This window comes from Ornithodoros turicata, chromosome 2 (genome assembly GCF_037126465.1).
Source record: "Ornithodoros turicata isolate Travis chromosome 2, ASM3712646v1, whole genome shotgun sequence".
In the NCBI taxonomy this organism is placed as follows: Eukaryota; Metazoa; Arthropoda; class Arachnida; order Ixodida; family Argasidae; genus Ornithodoros; species Ornithodoros turicata.
Genome location: NC_088202.1, coordinates 98,823,386 through 98,848,350, shown reverse-complemented (window position 1 = coordinate 98,848,350; position 24,965 = coordinate 98,823,386). Strand labels below are relative to the sequence as shown.

Genomic DNA, 24,965 nt, shown 5'->3' with positions numbered 1-24,965 from the left:
TGATTTTTTCGCAATAATTTCGGAAAGCTGTCGCATTTTCTCTCGGTACCCTTTGCTCATGTTATTCGAGACTCACACAAGTGGCCGTAGCTCTAGCAGAATGGAGGTGTGAAAACGGTGCAGCTATCACCGCAACTCAGAAACAAGCACGTGGCCCGTCCGCTGCATTGGTGGACCTCGGAGGTGGAGCTCGATCCGAGGCTACCCGTGACGACACCTCTCTACTTCACTATATGCCAGGATATGCTTGCAGTACCCGCGCACAGAAGCACAACGCTGCCATTCGAAACTCGTATCGGGCTCAAATTAAAGTTGAATGTAGCTCTAACTTAACGTACTATTTGTGCAGAGCAACTGTACCTGTAACTTTACTTTGTTCGTGTAGTAACTGTAACTGTAACTCAGCTACTTTTTCAAGTAAGCTTTCCCAAGACTGGTGAAATGCTTGTCCCTTCGTGCTATGGTCGAGTGACGACGGTGCAGCGCGGCGTGGTAAACTCCTGCGGGCGGCGCAAAAGGCAGAGGTAACTGACGAATTGTCGGACTGTAAACCAGACGTATGCAGGGGCTCCAGAAAACACTGGTCATTCGACAACACTGGACATGCACGCCTCGAAGTGTGGGTCATAGAGCTTTGACAACGCGAAGACACTTGGCAGTGAGTACACTGTATAGAAAATGCTTTTTTCGGCGCAGTTTTTACACGTTTTTCGCATGTGAGGGTGTGGCCGCTTTATTGTTTCGAGTGAGGTACTTCAGCTTCAGCACACGCCAGCAACACCTCATTTCTACATCGTGCCTTCACATATCCATTTTGTAATCGTTGAGTCAAATATTAAAACAAATAGGTATTGTCTTTTCTGGTTTCTCCGTTCAACCCTTACATTTTATTTATTTATTTTATTTCGCGTTAGCGCCGCGAAGCATCTGTGGCTATGGGCGGCGTACAAACGTGGATAGATGGAGAGAGGCCACCAGGAAGGAGTGGGGGACAGGGGGTTTAGTATGCGTCCAGGGCCGACTTCAAGGGGAACTATGCCGACATTCGTCTGGGAATTAAGTCTCCGGAAAACCCAGGAAAAACCTCAGACAGCACAGCCGGTGACAGGATTCGAACCCGTGTCCCCTCCCAGTCTCGGCGTGGAAAGCGATCATCCTAACCACTCCGCCACGGGAGCTGGTTTAACCCTCACGTCCCACAGGCACTGCGTCCCGTAGCTTCTTGCACGTTAAAGTGACTAACAGGCTGGCTTGCTTTCGAACCGCATCTGGAGCCGAGAAGTTTGAACGACACCACGCTGCACTGTACAGCAAATGAATAACGTTAAGAACCCAGACTTCCATAGACTGCACTGCTCCTATCACATAATCCGCGATTATAAGATATGGTTGCATCGGCCAAGTCTCGTGGCGACCTTGTCGCTTGTCTGACACGCGAGTCTGAACTCTATCTCAGTATAGGCCGTCGTCTGCACCACGAACCTTGCACGCTGGTTGTTCAACCTATCAATTTTAATCTATCAACACATCTTCCCCCTGCCCCACACTGTCAAAATATATGACCGATCGCTTCAGACATCGTAACAAAAATCGTCATACGTATAGGCCTATCTTCTTTTCTTTTTCTGGACATCTTCGGAGTTACTGTCTTTCTTTTCATATTTTGCAGCTTTGAGGCATATTGTACACTCTTATCTTGCCGCCGGTAGTAAACACGCATCTTAGGACTAATGTGAACGCGGAGGACAAGACAAGACTACTCTGTAGGAATTGGCCCAATTGGCCATGGACAATGCATGAAAGCTTTCGTTTTTTCTTAGCTTAGTTCACACTTAGTTCAACAAAATTACCTGGGATATTAACAGTTCGTCACTCACACGCGGAGGACTTCTTCTCCTCTCTGCACTGCCTTCGTGTTCGTATACATATATAGGGATGGGCATCGCCCCTTTTCTTCGTTACGTCCAAGACTTTCCTTCAGGCCCTTGAAGGTACCGTTTCCGGAAAGGGATTTTCCTGCACTTCCTTCCGAGTTGCTGTACGTGACCCGCAATGTCGTCCACTTTGGACGGCCCACATTCTCTCCAGAAGTGGTTCTTGCAATAGAACGTTGCATCACGCAAATTACGCAATTCACACGTGCTATTTTATTTTCGTCCCTCTATTTGCGCGAACTTTCGTAGAAAGGCCGTCAAGCCTGTTGTTGTCGTACTGGAGGACAAATGCCTCGAAGATCATCCACTTCAGCACGGGACGTCTAGCAAGTATTGTACGCCGACGTCCATGTGCACGTAATTACTATGTGCATAAATTAGAAAAATATCACTCTAGAATTTTTTTGCTGTCAGCTATTTTTCACGCATATCCTTAGACTATAACTTTTGCTCGACACCTCCTCATGAAAGTATTAGGTAATTATACAGGGCGTTTTTCAATCCTCTACAGATTTTTAAAATAAAAAGCCATGAGAGCCTTGCCGTATAACTCGACTGCAAAAACGGCATCTATGCTGCTCTCCTCGCTTTTTTAAAAAATAAAAATCCTGTAAAAGATAAACAAAAAAGTTGTGTACATGGACATGAGTTCACACAATATAAACATCATCACTTGGTATGTCTCTCAGGGTGTCGGAGCGAACCGAAAACCGGAACCGAAAACCGAAAAAAAACCGCTATTTTGGCGCGAACCGGAACGGAATCGAAACCGTATACGTTTTTTTCGCTCAGGAGGGAAACCGAAAAATATATGTAACGGTTTTCGGTCCAAGAAAAAACTTCGCCGGTTTGGACTACGGATAGATGAATGAAACAGACGTCGTGTGCTCTCAAGTCATGTCATGGATACTATACGAGGGTTACGGTTACGGTGGAATGTATGTCGGTATTATGACCCTTAGGCTCCCTTTGTAATGGTTTATCGTTCGCGCACGCACACAGACTTAGAGGTACATGTGACTCTCTCTCTAGCAATGTGCCGTAGTGTTCGTTTTAATTTGATCCCCGCAAACTCTCCTTAACTAAACAGCGACCCAAGGGGGCTGCATAACAGCTTCTTTATCTGTAATGTCGCGCAACGCGTCCCTTGTTTAAGAGCAGCTAAGTTGAATGCATTTACGTATATGCGAGGGCAAGCCCGTGCGAAGTGACAACTCTTTTGTGGACAGGACACGAAGAAAATAAAACTGAGCCGTCGAGCGCCCTTGTGAGTGAAGGTGTTCCCCGATTTGTGTCCTACTCGTGCGGTGGTGCTTGCTGGCTAAACAGTAGCAACAGACATTCGGATGGGACGCGATCGCTCCAATCCAGCAAGAAAGTACTTTACGTATGACATCACGACAAACTAGTGCGTTTGTAGCACGTGCTTCAAGAAAGGAGAAAGCCGATTTGAACAGACAGTAACCTACAGGAACCAGGAGCTACCAATTTCACAGCTGTCTATTAATATTAAATACCATGTATGCGGAATAAACGGGTTTACATTTTGTAACATTGATTTTTTTTGTGGGGATGAATATTCCCAGCAGAAGCGGAACCGGTTAAAAACCGGTATGAACCGTGTGAAGGTCGTAGCTAATGGCCGAATGACGCGGCCGACACTGCAAGGACATTTCTGAGTGCATCCTCGGAAAAGGGTTACTGAACGGAGGGGAAACACGAGGGAAACGTGACCCGGGGGAAAAACAAGGAACCCCAGTGCAAAGTCCAAACGACGACGGCGCCATGGTTTAGCGCTGCCAAAGCTACGGGTCTCGCCGTGCAATCAGTCACGGTTTGCACGCCGTAGCGGACAGACAATCGGGACATTCCCCGTCCGCCCGCGGCCGAGCGCTAATCCCACTTCAGCCAAGGACGCTCGAGTCACAACAACGGTATTGTTCAACCCAGTAAAGGAACCGCGACGTTGGGCGCGGCCTTTATAAGGATACGGCAGCAAGAGAGAAGGAGACTCGGGCAGTGGGGACTCTACCAGTCCACATCTCCATTTTTCCCCAGCCGAGTTTTGACCAACATGTAAATAACAGTGTGTATGATTACTTGTAAATAAACCCTCGCATATCACGGCAACCTAGTCTGGGCTCCAGTCAGTGACAGGCAGCAGGAACAACATATCCGGGCCCGCGAACGACGAAAGGGACGACCAACTCGGACGAGCGTCAACATCGTCGGGGACTCCGGAGGATCAAGCACAACAAGGCTTCTTCTACTGGCGCAGTCGACAGGATCTGCTGAAGGTTCATCACTGACAGAGGTTGCTCTACTTCCTAGGCGCATTCAGAGGGTTGACACCAGTCTGGGCTACAGACGGAAAGAAAGGTAGTCTTCGGGAGAGTGCGAGGAAGCGGCGGGAGACAAGACAAAGCCGCGGGACGCATCTTCGAGGTCAGCGAAAGTGTGTCGCGACGGAGCTCCGATCGGAAAGGATACGGGGAGAAGCAATGGAGATTGCGACGGCCTGTCAAGTCAAGTGTGAAGCCGGTGAGCACCAATTCTTGTTTGTTCTGGGGGTATCGGCACATTCCTATAGTAGAAAATGATGGGTCCCCCCATACTAAGGAGCGGCAAGAATGGGGAGCAGTTGGACGAGGGTGATGATGCGAGGGTGGATAACGACACGAATGCTTCGGATAGCAAGAATGCTTCCGACCCAGATTTGCAAACAAAACTTGCGATTGAAAAAGAAAGGACACAGCAGTTGTTGCTGCAGGTACGATTGGCGGAGCTGAGTCAGTCGGCTGGCACACGGGAGGACGATCACGCGTCGTTGCCAGGGAGTCATGGTTCGCACTCTGACCCGTTAAAACATTTCACCAAAATGTTGCAGGGGACAATCCCTAAATTTCCGGCAGACGCGGAGGCACCTGTGTGGTTCGACACGGTCGAGTGTGTATTCGAGAGATATGACGTGCCAGACGATATTCGTGCGCACCTCATCTATCCGGCGGTGGCTAGCCGGATGGCTTATCTCTGTTCCCAGATTAAGAAAGACGAAGAATTCACATTTGAGGCCATTAAGTCGGCAGTTTTGAAAGAGTTGCGACTCTGTCCCAGTGAATACAAGCGGCGTTTCCTGTCCCTGATTAAAACCAAAGGCGAGAGTTGGAAACAGTTTGTGCGTCTCTCAACAGCTACCTCACGTATTACGTCGAAGCTAGGAAAGTTACGGATATGGAGGCGCTTAAGAATCTCTTTGTAGCAGATCAGTTAAAGGCAACAATAGGAGCAGACGCACTGAAATACGTCACGCTACGGGAAGGAGACAGCTGGTTCGACGCGTATAAAATAGCAGAGTTGCTGGCGGTGTATGATGAGGCAGACAATAAACGCCGATCAGGTGTCTCAGTCGAAGCAAAGCGCTCCACTGACGTGCAGTCGATGTTGCCAGAGCAGGGTTCGAGCAGTTACCTAGCGGTGGCATCCGCGGGCGCTGGCCAACCAAAGAAAGTACACGGGCGGACGCGAGCAAATAATTCGGGGAGCAGGTGCTTTAAATGTGGCGATGCTGGGCATAGGAAAGCTGATTGTCCCCGTTTGCGCGATAGTCCTGCGGCAGGTAGCGACAGGTCCGTAGATCACAACAATCCACCAGCGTCCAGGGCAGGGGTACTCTTGGCGAGGGCGGATATAGGAGAGCACGGCGCGATCCGGTTGTCGACGTTGCAGCGCTTCGATGTCGCGTGCGCAGGACGCCCAGTAAGTGCGATTCTTGATTCCGGGGCAGAGATAACTGTAATACCGGCTGTAATACTGAGATACCGGCAGGTATAGCCTTGGATTGTAGCGCAGAAACTGTAAACGGTAGCCTGGACAGAGGAACGGCAGGCGCGAGCCCGCAAGCGAATGGGGCACACGCATGGGAGGCAGAACAGAGCAATGCCGACGGAGAGCCTTTGTTCTCTCTGCTCTGGGAGGGACCGTCTAGCAGCGACGACGTGGCGAGTGAGCCAGACGCAGTAGCCCGCGTGTACGCCACCGCCACGGGGATAGACGAAGAGAGCTCTGACGGGGTGGCTCCATTAAGTAGCGCCGAAAGGGCAGAGGAGATGAAAAACGCCCAAGCCTGCGATCCGACTCTGACAAAGGGATTCAGGGACGCAGAGAACGGTAAAGGCGGTATGTACGTTCAGAACGGCATCCTCTACCATCGGGACAGAATCAGGGGACGCGTCGTCACTCAACTAGTACTCCCGCAGTCGCGTAGAGCAGAAGTATTGTCGCTCGCGCACGAGTCTCCCTGGGGTGGGCACCTCGGCGTGACGAAGACGAAAGCTCGTATCAAATACAGCTTCTATTGGCCAGGGATTGAGGCGGACGTTAAGAGACACTGCACGACGTGTCACGGCTGCCAGCTGAGGTCGGACCGGCGAAAGAGTGATAGGGTACCCATAACGCCGCTGACGCGACCAGAACGCCCATTTCAGCGGGTTAACATGGACATCATTGGTCCTATCGAACCGCCATCCTCTCGTGGGCACCGCTACGCGCTCTGTGTGGTCGACCTGCACACGAGGTGGCCTGAGGTAATCTGCTTGAGGTCACTCACTGCAAAGGCGACTTGTGAGGCGATGTTAGAGGTGTTCAGTCGAACGGGGGTCCCAGAGCAGATATCCAGCGATCAGGGAACGAATTTCACAGCCGCCCTCACGCAAGAGTTCTTGAAACGGATCGGGTGCACCCCAAGGTTTTCGACCCCCGACCACCCAGAAAGTAACGGCTCCGTCGAAAGGTGGAACAGAGTTTTCAAGAATATGCTCCACCATATCATCCAAAGGGAGAAGAGAGGGTGGGATAGATTCGTTCCGTACTTGCTCTGGGCATATCGGGAAGTGCCCCATGACACTACCGGTGTCTCGCCGTTCGAGATGTTGTACGGGCGCACGCCCTCCGGCCCCTTAACTATCCTTAGGAGCACGTGGACCGGTGAGGTCGAGTTTCCCGATACATTGCCCGAAGCTCCAGCTGATTACTTACGTAAGCTCAGGGAAGAACTTCGGCAGGCGGCCGAAATCGCACAGGTGACATGTGAGAGTCAACAAGGTGTGTACGCCGGGTACTACAACCGGCGGGCGAGAGAGAAGGAGTTCCCGGTGGGCACCCAAGTTCTACTGCATGATGCCGACCCCCCTACTAAGCTGCACCCAAGGTGGAGCGGTCCGCACACGGTTGTCGCGAGAGAGAGGGAGCACACGTACGAGATAGAAGATGCGGCAGGGAAACGTAGAACCGTACACGCCAATCGACTCAGGAGCTACCATGCCAGAGTGAACCAGGTCGGGGTAGTATTTGAGGCAGATGAGGATTTCGGGGAAATAAGTTATGCGCCCCGTGTATCGGAGCGTTCGCCAGCCGCTGTCGACGTCCTCGAGACAGTAAGGGTCGAGCACCTGGCGGAAGGACAACGACTAGAGATTCGAGCTATTATCACAGAGTTCTGCGACCTATTTCAGAACAAAGCGGGGATCGCTAGGGTGGGCGAACACAAGATAACCTTGAAGGCAGGTGAAACACTAAAAAAGCCACACAGATACCGCATCCCGGAAACTTTGAAAGGCGAGGTTAGTCGTCAGGTGCGGGAGCTCGTCGTGCAGGGCATGGTCTACCCCGTAGAGAGCGAACACGCGCACCCTATCGTATGTGTGGCCAAAAAGGATGGAAGCATTCGGATGTGCGTCGATTATCGGGCATTAAACGCGGCAACAAAGGATGATGCGTTCCCTATGTCGTTACCCCAGGAACTGATCATGCGCATCGGACGAGCGAAATATATCACCACTGTTGATCTGCGGCGTGGATATTGGCAGGTTCCGTTAGCCAAAGACTCGCAAGCGCTGTCCGCCTTTGTTACTCATGAAGGGCAGTTTGCGTGGAGGGTCATGCCGTTCGGATTAAAAAATGCCGCGGCGACTTTCCAGCGCAATGTAAATTCGCTGCTGCGCGATCACCGGGACTATAGCGCCGCCTACTTGGACGATATAGCAATATTCTCGTACACGTGGGACGACCATATCAGGCACATGCGAGCCGTGTTTTCGGCACTGCGCGAGGTAGGTTTAACGATAGCCGCCGAGAAGTGTCAAATAGCTCAAGGGTCTATTCCCTATCTGGGACACATAATCGGGTCTGGGCGCCACGCTCCCGATCCGGAGAAATTGACAGCTATCAGGGATATGAGACGACCCAGGACCAAAAAGGACGTCAGAAGTGTTTTGGGTCTTTTCGGCTACTACCGAGATTATATCCCCAATTACGCAGAACTGGCTTTGCCACTGACGTTACTGACCGGGAAAAGGGTCTCAAATGTGGTTCCGTGGTCAAACGAAGCCGAAACGGCTTTCCAAAATCTAAAGGTCGCATTATCCGCGGCCGCCGCCCTCGCTACACCAGACCCGTCGAAGCCATACTGGCTGTACACGGATGCCTCTGACTATGCCGTCGGGGCATGCTTAGCGCAAATTTCGGGGGGCAGAGAAGTGCCCATCTCGTTTGCCAGCCACAAGCTCTCTCCGACCCAGCAACGCTGGGCGACTATTGAGAAGGAAGCATTTGCAATTGTGTGGGCTCTGGGGCGCTATGACAACTGGCTGTATGGGGCGGAGGTGTTCGTAGTATCGGACCACAATCCACTCTCGTATCTGACGGCCAGTGCGCCCCATAGCGCTAAGCTTATCAGGTGGGCGTTGGCTTTGCAGCGTTACCGTTTGACGGTCAGATACCGGAAAGGCAAGGCTCACAGTAACGCAGATGCGCTGTCGCGTCTCGAAAGCGCAAGTTGGGAACAGGATACACTTAATGAAGGAGCTAAGTAAGCGAAGCTCAAAGGAATGTGGCGGTGCCCCTTGGGCAACCGGGAAAAGGTGCCCCTGACTGTGAGTGTGTTTGGGCCTCCACCCTGAAAGTGCTGCAGGCAGTGATAACTCGATCATGCGGACATCTTCACCATTTGAACAAATGTCTGTGCTGTTTGTATGTGCTATACCTCAGTAAGTGAGATATCAGCGGACACATGTTGACTGTGTCGGCAAACGTTCTCTTTATCTAACGACCTAATTTGATTGTTTACCATTGTCGACACATAAGTCGAGCAATGGTCTTCGGATGGGAGGTGTGAAGGTCGTAGCTAATGGCCGAATGACGCGGCCGACACTGCAAGGACATTTCTGAGTGCATCCTCGGAAAAGGGTTACTGAACGGAGGGGAAACACGAGGGAAACGTGACCCGGGGGAAAAACAAGGAACCCCAGTGCAAAGTCCAGACGACGACGGCGGCGCCATGGTTTAGCGCTGCCAAAGCTACGGGTCTCGCCGTGCAATCAGTCACGGTTTGCACGCCGTAGCGGACAGACAATCGGGACATTCCCCGTCCGCCCGCGGCCGAGCGCTAATCCCACTTCAGCCAAGGACGCTCGAGTCACAACAACGGTATTGTTCAACCCAGTAAAGGAACCGCGACGTTGGGCGCGGCCTTTATAAGGGTACGGCAGCAAGAGAGAAGGGGACTCGGGCAGCGGGGACTCTACCAGTCCACATCTCCATTTTTCCCCAGCCGAGTTGTGACCAACATGTAAATAACAGTGTGTATGATTACTTGTAAATAAACCCTCGCATATCACGGCAACCTAGTCTGGGCTCCAGTCAGTGACAGGCAGCAGGAACAACATATCCGGGCCCGGGAACGACGAAAGGGACGACCAACTCGGACGAGCGTCAACATCGTCGGGGACTCCGGAGGATCAAGCACAACAAGGCTTCTTCTACTAACCGTTAGTTTTTTGCTCCGGAGCAGAACCGGTACCGGATCGTTTATGATGTAACCGGAACGAAAACTGGAACGAAAAACATTTCGGTTCGACCCCCTGGACTCTCGTTTACTTACCGGCGGCATATCATACATTTTCACGGCATAAGTTCCGCGTAGCTTGTATCAGCATTTTACAAATTTACACATCAAATTGTTCTAGAAAGCCGCAAATTTCCATGGCATGCTAACAAGTGACATCTTTGAACAAAATGATACTTGATCGATACAGACTATAGCTATACAACTACTGTACACACTCTGTATTGTATAAAACGAATAAATAAAATGATTAACCGAGATGACTATAAACAGGAGACAAGGCAACACTGTGGCCGTCCCTGAAGGCACATCACATTTACTGGCACCTAACGTCGCCATGGCAACATTGGTCGTCCACCTTACTAAGACGTCCTAGAGAACATCCCAAGGGCACACTGTGATGTTTTCGAGGAGAAGGTGGTATAGAAACGTCGCTATACGGCGGCACTGCGCGTACCACCAGTCTCGTCCTCACCGTTATTTAATGTCCTAGCGAGGCACGGTGAACTTTCATCCTTGTGATTACCTCACGAGGTACCTTCGTTTTGGGTGATGTTTTCCGTGTTATCAGTCCCGCATGCACGCTGAAGTGCTGGTGACACCAAGAAGACAAGCCTCACTCGATCACGTGGGAACCGCGTAGTGGTGGGCAGCGCGGTGAAGTACTAGTGTTACCAGGGAGACACGCCTATCTCGATCATGTGGGAACTGCATAGTGGTGGGCAGCGTGGTGACATATCGGATAGTAGTGCGGTGATCATATCAAGGCTGTGCGTCGAAGTACTGACGCCAGAAATTGCATCCTTCCTCTTGAGGACCTTTCTTGATGGCGAAACGCTCCAACTTGACGTCTACCATGTAAGGCGCCTTCCTGCTGTACTGTGGCCAAGCTACCTTTCCGAAGTTCGGTGCCCTCCTGGAAAAGAAGGCAAAACTTCATTGATGGGTTCGATTTTACGTGCTTGCACGTGCCTAGTATGTCGTCTGTGAATATGCACGTCATAAGTACCCTGCATAACGAGTGTAAATATGGAAACGGCAGAGACGACAGGACACATCCTTGTGTCAGTGGCCACTCAACATGTCAAATATGAACTCAAATATAAAGTCACTCAAATGTAAAATACGTAATGTGTAGGTAATTGATGAAAGGAATTTGAATTTTGAAAGGAACAAATGAACAATATTTTTATGTACGATTGAAAATTGAAAGGTCGTTGTGAGGGAAGATTTGAAAGAAAAATGCTGTACGGTTGCATAATTACTTCAAATTTAGTTTTCCGTTACTAGAACCCTGAGATTGGGGAAGAAACGCAAGCACGACATGACTAGATCTCAATAGATCTTGTCGTGGTATTACCGTTTCTTCCCCAATCTCAGGGTTCCAGAATGGATTACCGTAACCACAAGCTCGGCCTGCTTTTTCGCCGTTTTATTTAAAAGTTGCTACTGTTGCGTCTCGGTGCAGGGACGTAATCATTGAGATCGAACTTTTTGAACCAATTTTCTTGCTTAGAGCTATAAGCCGGTTTTTATTTCCCCAGTATTGCATTATAAATAAACTAATTATGACACTTGGTGAAGTAAAGGTAATCGAAATGAAGGAAATAAAAGTGAAAAGTTGTAAAGTCTTGTCTGGTGCCTGTCTTACGGACTTATTGATGACAGGAATGACAGTAATTTCTGAAGACAAGGCAATCTGAAATCTAAATTTGTGGGGATGGTAAATACATTGGATCCGCTGTGAAAATGGTAAATAAGGCTGCGACATTCTTTGTTTAAAGGGACTGTAAATACAACCACCATGTTTTAAGGTATCATATAGGACATGGATTGTGATGAAACACACAAGTCATCACCTCTCAGTTCTTTATACTTTTCGTACAAATTAGTTTTGGACACTTCTAGAAACTGGACGGTGACGACCTTCTACGTTCGCCGAGGAAAAGAGTGGGATTGGCGTCCAGGATCGGCGTACAGGTATCACGTGACTCGAAGTACTATGTAGCGCATTTGAGACAGATTACTAATTACTATTAGACCTATTTTGAAGAATAACTGCAGCTCCTGTAGCCTGCAAGAACACCTGCGCAATGTGCGCATTCTGTTGACTTTTCCCTCGCTCCGCGTCTCCGTATCGACTGTTCCCTCAACGATTGCCCTCGGTCCCGAAATCAGTAGAGTGACGAGAAGGTGAAAGCTGTGAGAGTCACTTGGTGTCGAAAAACCTCGCACCCAGGCGATTTCTACAGATGTCTGGTTCGCGTTCTACTGTTATGGGATGCACGAACCGCGCGAAGCGCACATTGCAGCTGGCCACGACCTGCAATATGACCTATAGTTGCTTCTCAATAGATGGCGCGCAAGTAGCCTCAAGGTTTCCGCGTCTTGGAGTCCGCAAACTTTGTTTGGCGTAGCAATGTTTGAAATTAGATTGCTAAAAAAATGGTCAATGTACAACAGAGCTATTACGTATCTGAAGCATCTACGTTGCAAGCTATCAGAAAAGCACACAGTTTCGATACGTTTATGAATATGTAACATGTTATATATCGTAGTTTTACGCGGATATTATTATTATTATTATTATTTGCAGTAATGTAGGCAGACATCGGACATCCGCAGAAGTTACAAAATACACAATGGAGGTTCTTGCATGGCGGGTTGTAGGTGTATAAAAGGACCTGAACGCCAGGTCTCATCGTCATTGGTCTCAGTTGGGCACGTTCAAAATGCAAACTCATTTTATAATGTGACTCCTTAAGAAACGGAATCCCCTAGAACTTCCATTTACCGCATCAGTTAATCAGTCAAGCTTTCGATTGCAATGCACTCACCCCATCTTGGCGAACGTGGTCCATATGTGTACAAGTTGCCTGCTCAGGTGAATTTCTTGCGCACTTGCGAGATCTGGACGTGCCATAACGTGCGCGTACACAAAGGGAAATTCATCAAAGTGCACAACACCCATCCACTCAGGCCAGAAGCTGAAGCTGGGCCTGTGAGAGAACTGGTAGTAATAGGTACGTCCAGCCTTCGACTTGTACCTCTCTGCAAAGTATCTTGTGGGGCATGTTATTAAAAAGTCGCCTACAGAATCGGATCCCTGTTGTAGCAGCTTCTTTGTTTCTTCGATCTCCGTCCGACCTAAGTAATGCTCTCTTATTTCGTTCGCTCCATGATCGATGACACTGCGGAAGAAGAATACCATGTAGAATCCTAGCTCATCTTTGGTGATCCGCTCGACGTTGTAGTAATGCAGTCCTCTGCCCAAGAAGTTATACACGAAAAATGTCCCTTCGTTTTTGTTGGTTCCTATGAGGAGTTCGACGGGATGATAATCTCCATCGTCAATAACATCTTTCACTCTTCGTGGCAAAAAATCGTCCCCGTAGGTGGGATAGAATGCGTCGCTTGGATTCTCCCGTCCGGCTGTTGCTGTTTCCAGGATCTCGTCAGCACTCTTTTCTCTCAAACAGCGGAGAACTTCAGGATCTTTGATCAAAGGATCGGAACTGTTTGTGCATCCTAAGAGGGTCGCTACAGAATAGCTTTTCGTGAAGGCGGTTTCCTTATCGCTATCGAACGTCCATAGGGGACTTCCACTTTGCATGATCGCTCTTCGAAACAAACCCCTGGTGAGAGGTGAGACCAGGTGGTATCCAACGGAGATCGCGCCTGCGCTTTGACCAAATATTGTAATGAGATTAGGGTCACCACCAAAATATATTATGTTCCTCTTCACCCACTGCAATGCGAGTACTTGATCTAAAAGACCTTGATTTCCTTCTGCTCCCCGCACCCCAGTATCAAAGAAACCGAATACTCCAACCCTGTAGTTAAACGAGACGACGACCACATCTCCCGCTGCCGCCATATAGGTGCCATCGTAGAAATCCCAGCTGCTGCTACCGAAGGTGAAAGAACCTCCGTAGATAAAAACCATCACAGCCTTTGGACCGCACTTGGATATGTCGAAACAGTACCTTGCAGGTGTCCAGATATTGAGGTACAGGCAATCTTCTGTCGAGTTCTTTGTCGGAATCGTGTAGTTCTGATGCACAAAGAAGTCTGGCTGCTTGCATGGAAACGGAAGTGTTGTCGCGTTGCGGATGCCTGACCACCGTTCTGCTGGGACGGGCCTATGAAAGCGTAGGTCATCTACTGGTGGTTTTGCGTATGGTACGCCTAGGTAAATGTCGACTGGACGGTCGAAAGCGTGCTTGGTGGTGCCACGTAGACTGCCCGCTGGGGTGTAGACGGTTGGCTGCTGCGTGCGGATTGCAGATGTGCAGATGACCGTTGTGGATAACAGGAGCCAATGCAAAAACATCACTGTTTATGTGAGACCTGAAAGCGATATTACACAGTAGGTTGAAATTCACTTCTTACTTTTTCAGTTTGCACTCGGACGCGTGTACGATAGCTAAAGGGGGACTATGCTATGCTAACTGAAACGGACAAGCTGCCAATGATCCTTAACTTCTTACTTTAGGCCAAGCTGAAAACCTGAAAAGTAATAAAAGACCTTGACCGAGCGCAGCCGTTCGTGGCAGTTGTTGTTCTACAACCTCCCACCGCCTTTTTCTATTCCACTTTTGACCATAAGCATGACCATGAGTACGCGTTGATGAAGGTCATATAGTTTTGTACAATCATGAAGTTCAGAGTACTAGACGACCACTACTGCTTCCTGTTATTCATCGGCGGAGTATACCTCACATTACCACAAGAACTTCGGTGTAAACTCCAAATGGACACGGACACGGAAGCACTGTTTCAGGGGCGATATACCAGTTGATGATGGGAGTTCTTATGGCTGACAAGCAACTAAGTCTATAATGCGTCTAGACAGCGGTGATTAGGACGATATCACTAGTCGAATCTTCATTCATGAACGATATAGGTAGATATTAAAGTTCCATTTAGAGTTGTGCAGTAGCCTTCGATACTTTTTCAGATATACATCGCAAAGGTAGACTCCCAAAAGTTCAGGGTATGTAGCTCGAGGTCGCGGTGACAATAATGGTCATGCAGACACCATTCTTAATAAGCCACATGACTGTTCGGCACGTAGAAGGTCGTTCTTCATCCGCTTACCGAAACAGTTGTTTGTGGTTTTATTTGGGTCGAGAAGAGATTAAATTAAATTAATGCACATTAAAAATAACCTTTCGAAAATAAACGCGTAAGTAGCCACTGTTAAAAATAAATCTCCCACAATATACGCTTAAATATTAACGCGCAAAAATAACCGCTGAAATATCCCCGCGTAAATAAAAACGTCAAGGAATCCCTGGTTAAGAATATGTCGTTAAAAATAAATCGTTTCAGAATCCCCCAAAAATCAACCATACTTTTGCTACTGTCACGTGGTATGGCCGCGAGTGAAATAGACAATCCGCTTCGGCAAATAGCCCCAAAGTCGGCGAATTTAATTGGACTCCTGCATGAGCATACTTCTACATCGGACTTCCATATTTCGTACACGAAGCAAGCGTACTTCACTTGAACGTCAGTGTAAAGCGAACTCAGAGCACACGCACGAACGAACGAGCGCTCAGCACTGCCACAGCTCCCGTCGATGCTTAATGCATAGGCTTTTCTACACTAGAAAGGAAAACATAGCAACAACCCACACAGAAAAAATATGGCAGCCATGACAGATCACTGGGTAGAGGGTGAGTGCTAACAAGGGCGAAAACCACCAATATAAGCTGCGTCTTACTGCTGGGGGGTCCCCGAAATCCACCATTAAGAATAAACGTTTAAGAATAAAACATTCAAGAATAATCCGCTTAAAAAATACACGGTTAAAAATATATCTCCTAAAAGAAACCGCTTACTATCCCCGCTTAGAGATCACCGTTTAATAATCCACCATTAAAAATAAACTGTTTCAAAATCCCCTCACCATCTAGCACGAGGGCGGACTGATTGCAATTTGCGCCGGGTTAGATCATCTTATGTTAGGTTAGTTTAGTTTGGTTTCGGTTAGTTTGGGATAGTTTAGGCTAGTTTGGTCCTGTGAGGTTAGTCCCCTTGCTTGCAGTTCACCTTGATTTGGGCCATACCACATGACTCTAGCAACTGTAGGGTGGATTTGGGGGGATTCTGAAACGATTTATTTTTAACGATATATTCTCAATAGTGGATTCTTTAGCGTTTTTATTTAAAGGGGGATATTTCGGCGATTATTTTTGTGCGTTGATTTTTAAGCGTTTATTCTGGGAGATATATTTTTAACAGTGGGTACTTACGCGTTTATTTTTGTAAGATTATTTATGGTTTCAAACGGGATACACCCTTACTGCTATCCTCTGCGTAGAGATACACATCTATCACTCCGCTGTCGTGTTGGACTACAGGATATATTTTGAAACAGTTTATTTTAACGATATATTTTGCAACGATATATTTTCATGGTGACCGATTGTTTTTTGGGAGGGGATTTTTGCGCGATTGATTCCTTATCGGGGAATTTTACGCGGTTTATTATAAAACTATATATTTTGAAAGAGCTTTTCTTAAAGGATTTATTCTTAAAGATTTATTAGTGTAACCCCCCCTACTCTACAAGTGCATTGAACTTTCAAAATGCCCCCTCGACGTAGTATGTTGAGGGTATGGGGTACCTCACTCGCCCAAAATGGTGGAAAATGTCACGCAGGCGGCATTCCGAATGAACCAAAGGAAGTATCATGTGTTGTATGGCCTGTTCTTCATTCCCCAAGGCTTTTCGATATGGACGGAGGAGTTGTTCATGATGTTACTTAGATCGTGTCATTCTTCGATCCTTCTACGATCGAAATCGGGACGCTAAGGGATTATCGACCTCAACATCATATGTCTACTACTTTCTAAATACACGTCGTTCTGTTATAAGTTTCGAAAGTCTTCTGCTCTTGGCAGGATAAAAGCACCCCAACTTCGCTGCAGTTTTCTTTCATCCGTGCAGAGATGAATATGCAGACTGACATACTCATATGGCTAATTGGGTGGGCATTTCGTGGCAACTTTTTTTTTTTTGCCAGATCCCGACCACTTATGTTCGCTTGGTCAAAGCGCAGCAATCTCGCATGTTCGCGCGGCGCTTTCCGAGCGCCAGGAATTTGCCAGTTGGCACTTTTTTCGCCCTGCCCCGATACAACCGGGCAGCTGGCTGCCCAACTATATCCGGCGTCGTCACATCCGCAGTGCGAGAGTGGCGAGGACCCGCATTTCGAATTTCACGTGGGTTAGCAGACGCCAGAGCCCGAAGACGGGCGACCACGATGCCCATAGCATGATCCAAGAGACTAAAACCTCTAAGTTCGTGACCCTCATGTTCGGGCGGCAAAGGTCACGTGATCCAGCGCGGCCGCAAGACTAGCAATTTCCGAGCGCTATAGGCCGTGTTGCCACGAAATGACCACCCGAATCCGCCAATAGAAATCGCACGCGCACGTCTGAAAAAGCGCACGGACGGTGTCTAGGTTGGAAGCGTGCCATAATTTTACCAAAAGAAGTTAAATCCGTTGTATTCAGTGTCGGGACGGCGTGTACGTTCATACGTAATCTTTTGGCTTTCGGCTTAGCCACGTGCAGATAAGGCCATTGCACGCTGCGATCAAAGCCGTCCCAAGCAGCAAAATGTACCGAAAGTAGAGTGCAATAGGGGTGGACGGGTAGGTGGAAGGCCTTGAACAGACTGATGAAACTAAAGAACATTGATAAGACACATACCGTCCACCCCTATTGCACTCGACTTTCAGTACATTGTGCTGCTTGGGCGGTACCCCAAGCAGCACAATGTACTGAAAGTCGAGTGCAATAGGGGTGGACGGTATGTGTCTTATCAATGTTGTTTAGTTTCACGAGTCTGTTCAAGGTCGTTCTACCTACCCGTCCACCCCTATTGCACTCGACTTTCAGTACATTGTGCTGCTTGGGCGTTCACCTTGCTGTTTTGGTGTGGGTTGATAAGAACGCGCTCTTGTTCTACATTGATAACAGGTTTTCAGTTACAAACGCGGAGTGGAACAAGTGCGTAACGTGAACACTCAACCGGCATCCGAGAGGTGGGTGGCTCCAATCCCGCCGCTGTCTGGCTTTTTCGATGATTCCTATCATATTCTTCTGCGCTGTTCTTCCAACGCGAATCTACACACACTGCTCTACGGGTGCGTAGCTTCTTTCCCACATTGGTATTCGTAAAGTGGTATGGAAGTGTATTTACTGATACGGGAACCACTATAAACGTGACACATATACATGCCGTTTTCACCGCTTCCGGTTCGGTGCCAAAACAACATCCGGTTTCACAGCAAACACGCTCTGCGCTAACCACTGTGCCGATTGATACAGTTATCGCTTCTGATTTGAGGAGAGAGGGTCGTATACCCCTTTTTGTTCCAATTCAAATTGTCTAAACAGGCGTACACCTCCCGTTTTCAACAAATTGGGAAAGCGAAAGATATAATTCTGCATGGCGGCTGGTTCCGAGCGTCCTTAGTCGCGGAAGGACCGGAAGTCTTCGTGGCACCAGAAGTTGTGGCGGGGGCTTGTTTATGTTGACTTCGTAATGGCGTAGAAATATTGTTTGTATTTACAGAAAACTGTGCATTACATTGGCTTTCCGAAACCCATAGGCCTTTCCCAACCGGGACGTGTGTTTTATAGCTTTCTTGAGCATCATTAGCGTCAGCATTAGCGCAGAGGCCTCTACGGTTTCTTTTTAGAGCCGTTAAACCTTAAAGGGAGAATGTGGAGCCGCCAACTGATTTTCATGGCGAATTCCACCGGTGGATCTGAAGCAGCTTTATCTGTTTCCCGGCGGATAATACGTGTTTCACTGGTCGACCCATAGCGGATTCGCCTGTTCCGCTATAGTCGTTTCAGATCGATTCGGTCCAAGACGGAGCGCTCTTTCTTGCTCCGGAGGGAAAGCCCAGATTCGACCGGAACTCCAACAAAGTGCTGTCGCCACTTCCGCATCTTGCGAGGCAAAGCAATAGCGAGCGTTGGGTAGACCCGCTGAGTTTACCGACGGTACGCAACGACTCACGCCAAGTTCTGAGGTGCAGGGCAGTTGTTTTTCGCTGGAGGATCCGGATTCGGTCCCTTCATGACGGATTCAGGTGTTTGGCAGGAAAAAAAATGAATATAAAGAAAACCGGAAGGTACTGAGAATGACTTCACGATGTCGTTGACTCCGAACACCATAATAAATCACGTGGCAGCGCCTTTTTACCTTTGATTTGGTTGCAGACTCTCGTCTAAGCGCTGATTCAGCAATGACCGTTGGTTCAGCAACGAATCAGTACGAGGTCAGTACGAAGCAGCGAAGCTTAAGATAGCCAGACAAAATATCCGGACGACCCATTGCTTATTGACGTACATACCTACAGCAACACGTCCCGAACAGATATCTAACGAAGACGTCCACGACACATACGAATTGCAGCAAACAGAAGTGAGAAACTTACGCAAGTCCATCGATCAGGTCTCGCATGGTTGCTTCTCTGCATTTAACTGCAGTGTTGTTCGACTGATTAGCATTCTGACATTTCACAATGTCGCAACTAAAACTTTACCGTAAAAACGACGCCTGGTCCTGCCTGTTGAACTCGTTCGTGGAAAACACTGTGTGCCATGCAAGTGCAGCTGTCGTCCTCTTTTTGAGCTCGCGTGGTACTTTTTCGCGTTTAGTTTGTTCCGTCCGCGCAGGTGTGTACGTAGTTCAACGGCTTTTGTTAGACGGCCATTCGCGTACTTTGTAGCAAAACAAGATGTTTATATTATTTAGGTGCTGAGGTTAGAATGGACGTCGTGGATAGAACGCAATTAAAGCTTGTTCGCTCAGCACTCATTAGCCACAAAAGGATGCCGATTCTCTCAACTTGACATAAAATAACATGACGCATGTGTTGTTAACAAATGTTGGGTACTATATTTTGCACTTAGTAGTGACGCCATCTCTCTTGCCAGCACCCTTTTCAACCTAATTCTGCTGTCAATATGCCTTGGTTTCTAACATTAAGTGTCTGCACTCTGCCGCCTATCGTTCTCTGGGTTTCTTATGGCGAATTCGACTGGCCGAGCTGGAGGGAGCACCCGATCCGCCATACAGAGCCACAAAATCCTGCACGGAAGGGCCGCGATCGGAATCCACCTGCAAAAATCAACCATGCTTCGGCCACGAGCCTAGCGGCCTAGTCGGTGCCCATCTCCGGCAAACTCAGCGAGTCGGCCCGACGATCGCTGTTGCGATGTAACCGAATTAAAAGAATGCACCTGTCTATTCAGGACATGTATCTCACGCCTGTCTTTTTCGTAAACAATTCCCCCTCTCTTTCTATCACTATCTTCCACCTACCACATACTTCTGTATTACGCAATGTTGTTAACTGTGCAAATCGCACTCTTATACTTTATGACAACATATAACATACACTTACCTCCCCATACTTTCATTAGAAATTACGCTTCGTCTGTACCTAAATGTCATGCATGCGCCAATATGTTTTCAATTTTTGAACGCCAATCAATGTATCGGTGCCAGTCATTCTAATCAACTGCCATTTTTAATCGTTAGTCCCACTCCGTTATGTAATGTCCCACCGGGCTGTGGCTATAGGTACGTAGTACAGCTCCCGGTTGCATCGGAGCCGCAGAGTATGATAAGGACACCGACAGCATCGTACGCATCACTGGAGACGTCTGTTGTTCCACAGCCGCACTCACTCTATCGCCTCTCGTAATTAATGAACGAGTCGATTCGTAAGCACAAGAGCCTCTTGGATTTCGCACACAACGTAGGAAAACAAAATACATGTGCCAACGTAACATCGTTGTCACTCGCTCGCTTGTCTATCATTCTTTCCACCTGCACGAACAGCAATGCTCTATTGGGTTCCTACCGTCCGTCTTCGTTTACCGTGTTGCATAAGCATCGCCTGCATAACACCGAGCCATAATTACGCTGTCGCCTTTTCCCGCTTCACGCACCCGAAGAACTCAGCTTACACATCCTGCACTTGACATTCACCTCCCCACCATTAATTCGCTTCGCGGACATCACATGAAGCGATTTCCTAATATATCCCGCTATCTCTCAACAATGTGTAGGGTACTCTTTCCTCGTTTTGAAGCATAGAGCAAAGGAGATCTTACCTTGCGCGTGCCTGGTCGACTCCAGAACAGGAAAGCAAAAGTGCGTTGGTCCGCGCGGACTTCCTGCGGCTGTGAGAGCCCGTCTTGATTCCTCTATTCTTCCGGATTGAGATCGGCATGTTTGTAGGGAAAGTGGAACAGGGCCTCGTCTAGCCAGTCGTAGAGAAGCGCCGTAGAGCCAGAAGAGAAACGTACCATCACTAGGCTTCGCTATAATGTTATGCCGTTCCGAGATTACGCCTTCGAAAAATGTCGTGCGGGGGACAAGGCCGGCGACAGTTTGACGAAGAGGCAAGAGGGGTTACAGTAAAGTTGTCTTTTTTCAGAAAAGAAAGTGTAATGGAGGTACAGGCGGAGACGAGATTTGAGATGAGACTATTGCTGATGCTTGCGGGAATAAGGCTATGAAGGGACCATGCGAAAGATGTGTAGTTCAGACTCCAATTAGAATATCAACGCTTATGTGAAGCTAATGAATGATTAAATGTATATTGACTTTTCAGATGTGAGAGGCAGACCGTACTAATCAATTTTAAACATACCTAAGACGAAACAATATTGTACCCAAAGTTCAGCATAGCAATATCTGCTACCAATTAATGTAAGACCTGAATTAATGTAATTAATGTAAGATCTGATGAAGTGCACGCTCTGCACGAAAGTCTTGTTCATGTTAATCGTAATAAAGTGTTTCTACCCGTTTCACCTTCCCTCAGTGTAATTATAGTTAATAGGTCTTTGGCGTTGCTTTTTATTTCTTATATTGTATTGTTAAGAAATACCGAGGAAGAAAAACAGCAATAATGCTAATCATTTGCCGGACACAGAAGCTCATCAATTCACAAATCAGGTACATAGTGTATTGAGCTATCCTGACTGAAATCTGTCTACGCTTTCACTGATAATCCGAGGGGTCGCACGCTCTTTTTAATCTGTATTTTTTTGTCTGTGCGGGCATGTGCTATATTTTGGATATATACTTATGCGCTCGTCCAATATACCCCGCAATTCTTATGGTCAGCACCAAGGCTTGGGGTAGTTGGTATCCTGACAAGGTTGACTTAATGCAGCAATCGACAAGGGACAAATAGAGAAGAGGTGGTGTGGTCGTGTTTCCTCTTCTGTGTTTGCCCCTTGTCGATAGTGTTGCATTATGTCAACCTTGCCTTATGGTCACATTTGGTGGACCGTAGTACCTGACCTCAGTTTGAGTGGCGGCGTGTGATCACTTGTCTAAAAGTTGCTGCGGTAGCCAAAGCGGTGGAACCTTTGCCTCACACGGAAGTACTAACGCGGGCAAGTCATTTCCGAAAATTGTTGTTTTTGCATTCTTCCCGGAAAACTGATGTTCGTCGTGCGCCCTCGGCGGACTTCACAATGAATTTTGCCGACATTTGCCTTAGGACGTCTAATGGGAACCCGACGGACCATCCGAAAAAGAAAAAAGAATAATAATAAAGAAAAGAAAACCATGCAGCTCCAGAATGCCGACCTACGTCACTTCACAGAACTTGTTTCGAAGTCCTGCGCAGCCAGTTTTCTATGACTTCGGAAACTACTAACGATATCGCTAGCGAATGATATCGCTTTTTGTGTCACTCATTGAATGCCGTGTACATTTCATTCTCCATTAAGACATGAAAAAATAAATAAAACAATGTATCCCAATTTCAACAAATCGGGAAAGCGAATAATAATAATAATAATGTGTTACATCAGCTATCCGCGACCGCAAATACGACTTGCACTTTTGGCCGCGCAAGTGCCTACGGGACCATTTTTGCAGCCCATACAATCAGGGACCATTTCTTCTTTCACCCTGTTTGTTGGGACTCAACATGATAGAGAACCGTGTGTGTTGTCCTTGTTCCTGTGCGTCGCATTTTCTTGTCGCGTTCTCCACCATGTTCAGCTTTGAAGAACCATATTTACGGCGTCTACGCTTCAGCTAAGTTTATAATGTGAAAGGTTTTGGGCGTACTTTAAGGAACGCTTTCATGCAATAAACAAGTGGACATTATCGCCTCTAAACGTTCGAACGCTGAGTATGCTGAATTCGTCTCTCCCTACTGATGTTAAACTATTACTATACTTTGTTGCTCTACATAGGTGTACTGGGGCAGCAAGGTAGAGCCCGTCTTAAGTATGAACTACATTAAGTAATACAACATGAAACCACAAAGATATAAGTAATTTCTGATTTATGCGTATTTTCTGACCGTAGACTTTTGACTTCTTTTTCTTCTCGTACGATATTGACCCCAGCAACACCGAATATCGACTGGATGTGTGCTTAATGTCCTAACGTCCGTGGTCGGATTCGTCTGTCTGATGGATATCCCTCCGATATCCAGCGTGGATGAAGAATATAAAGCGCGGAAATGATATCCTCAGGATATCTAGAAACACACAAATGCGGTGATATGTGCCCCAATAACACGTGGCAGTCCTAAGGATATCCGATGTACGTCTGAAGCTGTGTGTTGGAATATCCTGGGGATAACAAGTTTCGTCCGACGTATATGTACGCTCAAAAGGGACGTCCGACAGACATCCAGTGTTCTGCGCTGCTTGCCCGTCGCGTTTTCTTTTTTTTTTTTTTCGCTATGAGATTCAAGTGTTTATGTGACATATTTAATGAAACTATAATTTTTTGCACCGTTAATGTGGATAGACAGTTAAGAATTAAGGGACAACATCCCGTGACTGAAACTGGAATCAGGAATTTCATCGTTTTCGAAACATAACTGACAAGAAAAAGTGACGGTAACTGTGAGAGTATAACCCCCTCCCCTACAGTTATTGTACCCTATAAACGCGCCTTTCCTTTTTCGGAAACGCCAAAGAACCAGCATAGTGGTGGATCTTGGGATATTCGAACTTTGCAAGTGCGCACAACACGTCAGCGAACCGACACAAAGCGAACAACGAACGATGAGAGCCGAGAAATTGAGGGGCTCTCCCATTGGAGAAGTCCGCGAGGTTCTTGGCGTAGCATTTACTGTGTTAACCATTAATTTAATGTAGTACAACAATGTGGTTAGATAAACTAAATTATTCACATTAGTACGAGGGGTGTTCAAGTCAAACCGGGACTTTTCTTTTTTCACAAAAGTAAAATTAGTGCAGTTGGAGATGGAGTAAAATTAGTGCAGTCCGTTGAAAAATAAAAGAAATTTCTCGTCTGTAAGTTCATTTTAAGTTCTGTAAGTTCTGTAAGTTTTAAGTCTGTAAGTTCATTTTATTTCAAAATTTTTGCTGCGATTTTCCAGTTCGTGTTCTCAGTGACACTGTTTCAAGCTGTTCGCGTTTTACAGAAATCCGCACAACTTTTACCACTTCACGAGTTGGTCAAATCGTGACAAAACAAAAGATATGGCCTGATCAGTGAGAATAAGAAAGAACTGCGATTTAAATTTTCGTTCTGCAGAAAGACGACTCTTATACTCTTTTTTTTTTCTCTCTCGCTTTTAGGAACCCCCCCCCCCCCCGCTCCCCTTTCCTTGCGGGGCCTCCATTGGTCGGATGGAACAGATGGCGCTCGCTATGCCTCTGTCGTCTCCTACAGTACGAAGGGATATGCTCCCCCAACAACCCAAGGCTGTCCAGTGGATATCCGATGTACGTAAGAAATTGGATGTTAGTATATCCTGGGGATAACGAGTTTCGTCCGGTATATGTACGCTCACAGGTCCAAGTGAGAGAAAGAAGGAGTCCTCTTTGACGTCCGACAGACATCCAACCCAAAAACACACGGCTGTCCTAGGGATATCCGATGTACGTCTGAAGCTGGATGTTGGGATATCCTATGATATGTATGAAAAGTAAAAAATTTTGAAATAAAATGAACTTACGGAACTTAAAATGAACTTACAGACGAGAAATTTGTTTTATTTTTCAACCGAATCTCCAACTGCACTAATGCACTTGTCCCAGCGTTTCACGAGGGCTTGGATGCAAGCAGCCTATATATCCTT

General features: G+C 47.5%; 2 protein-coding genes across 3 annotated transcripts in view; one reads left to right on the top strand and one right to left on the bottom strand.

Annotated features, from left to right (window-relative positions):
* Nucleotides 1–10,111: 10,111 nt before the first annotated feature.
* LOC135385827 (acetylcholinesterase-1-like) lies at nucleotides 10,112–14,178 on the bottom strand. The gene is made up of 2 exons (XM_064615362.1): nucleotides 12,672–14,178; nucleotides 10,112–10,750 (listed from the first exon to the last, which is right to left on the bottom strand). The coding sequence occupies exons 1-2, from the start codon at nucleotides 14,165–14,167 to the stop codon at nucleotides 10,597–10,599; spliced, it is 1,650 nt and encodes a 549-aa protein (XP_064471432.1). The 5' UTR covers nucleotides 14,168–14,178; the 3' UTR covers nucleotides 10,112–10,596.
* A 3,674-nt stretch (nucleotides 14,179–17,852) lies between these two features.
* LOC135385826 (uncharacterized) overlaps nucleotides 17,853–24,965 on the top strand; it is a 109,955-nt gene continuing 102,842 nt past the window's right edge. Inside the window, exon 1 of one of the 2 annotated variants that reach the window (XR_010420510.1) lies at nucleotides 17,853–17,894. The gene's annotated coding sequence lies outside the window, so the exon portion shown is untranslated. The other variant, XR_010420508.1, reaches the window with a different exon arrangement.

Coding starts and splice junctions, on each gene's coding strand:
- LOC135385827 (XM_064615362.1), bottom strand. CDS start 14,167: ATGTTTTTGCATTGGCTCCTGTTATCCACAACGGTCATCTGCACATCT. Junction 10,751..12,671: donor ACCACGTTCGCCAAGATGGG/GTGAGTGCATTG, acceptor CTTCTTTTCCAG/GAGGGCACCGAACTTCGGAA.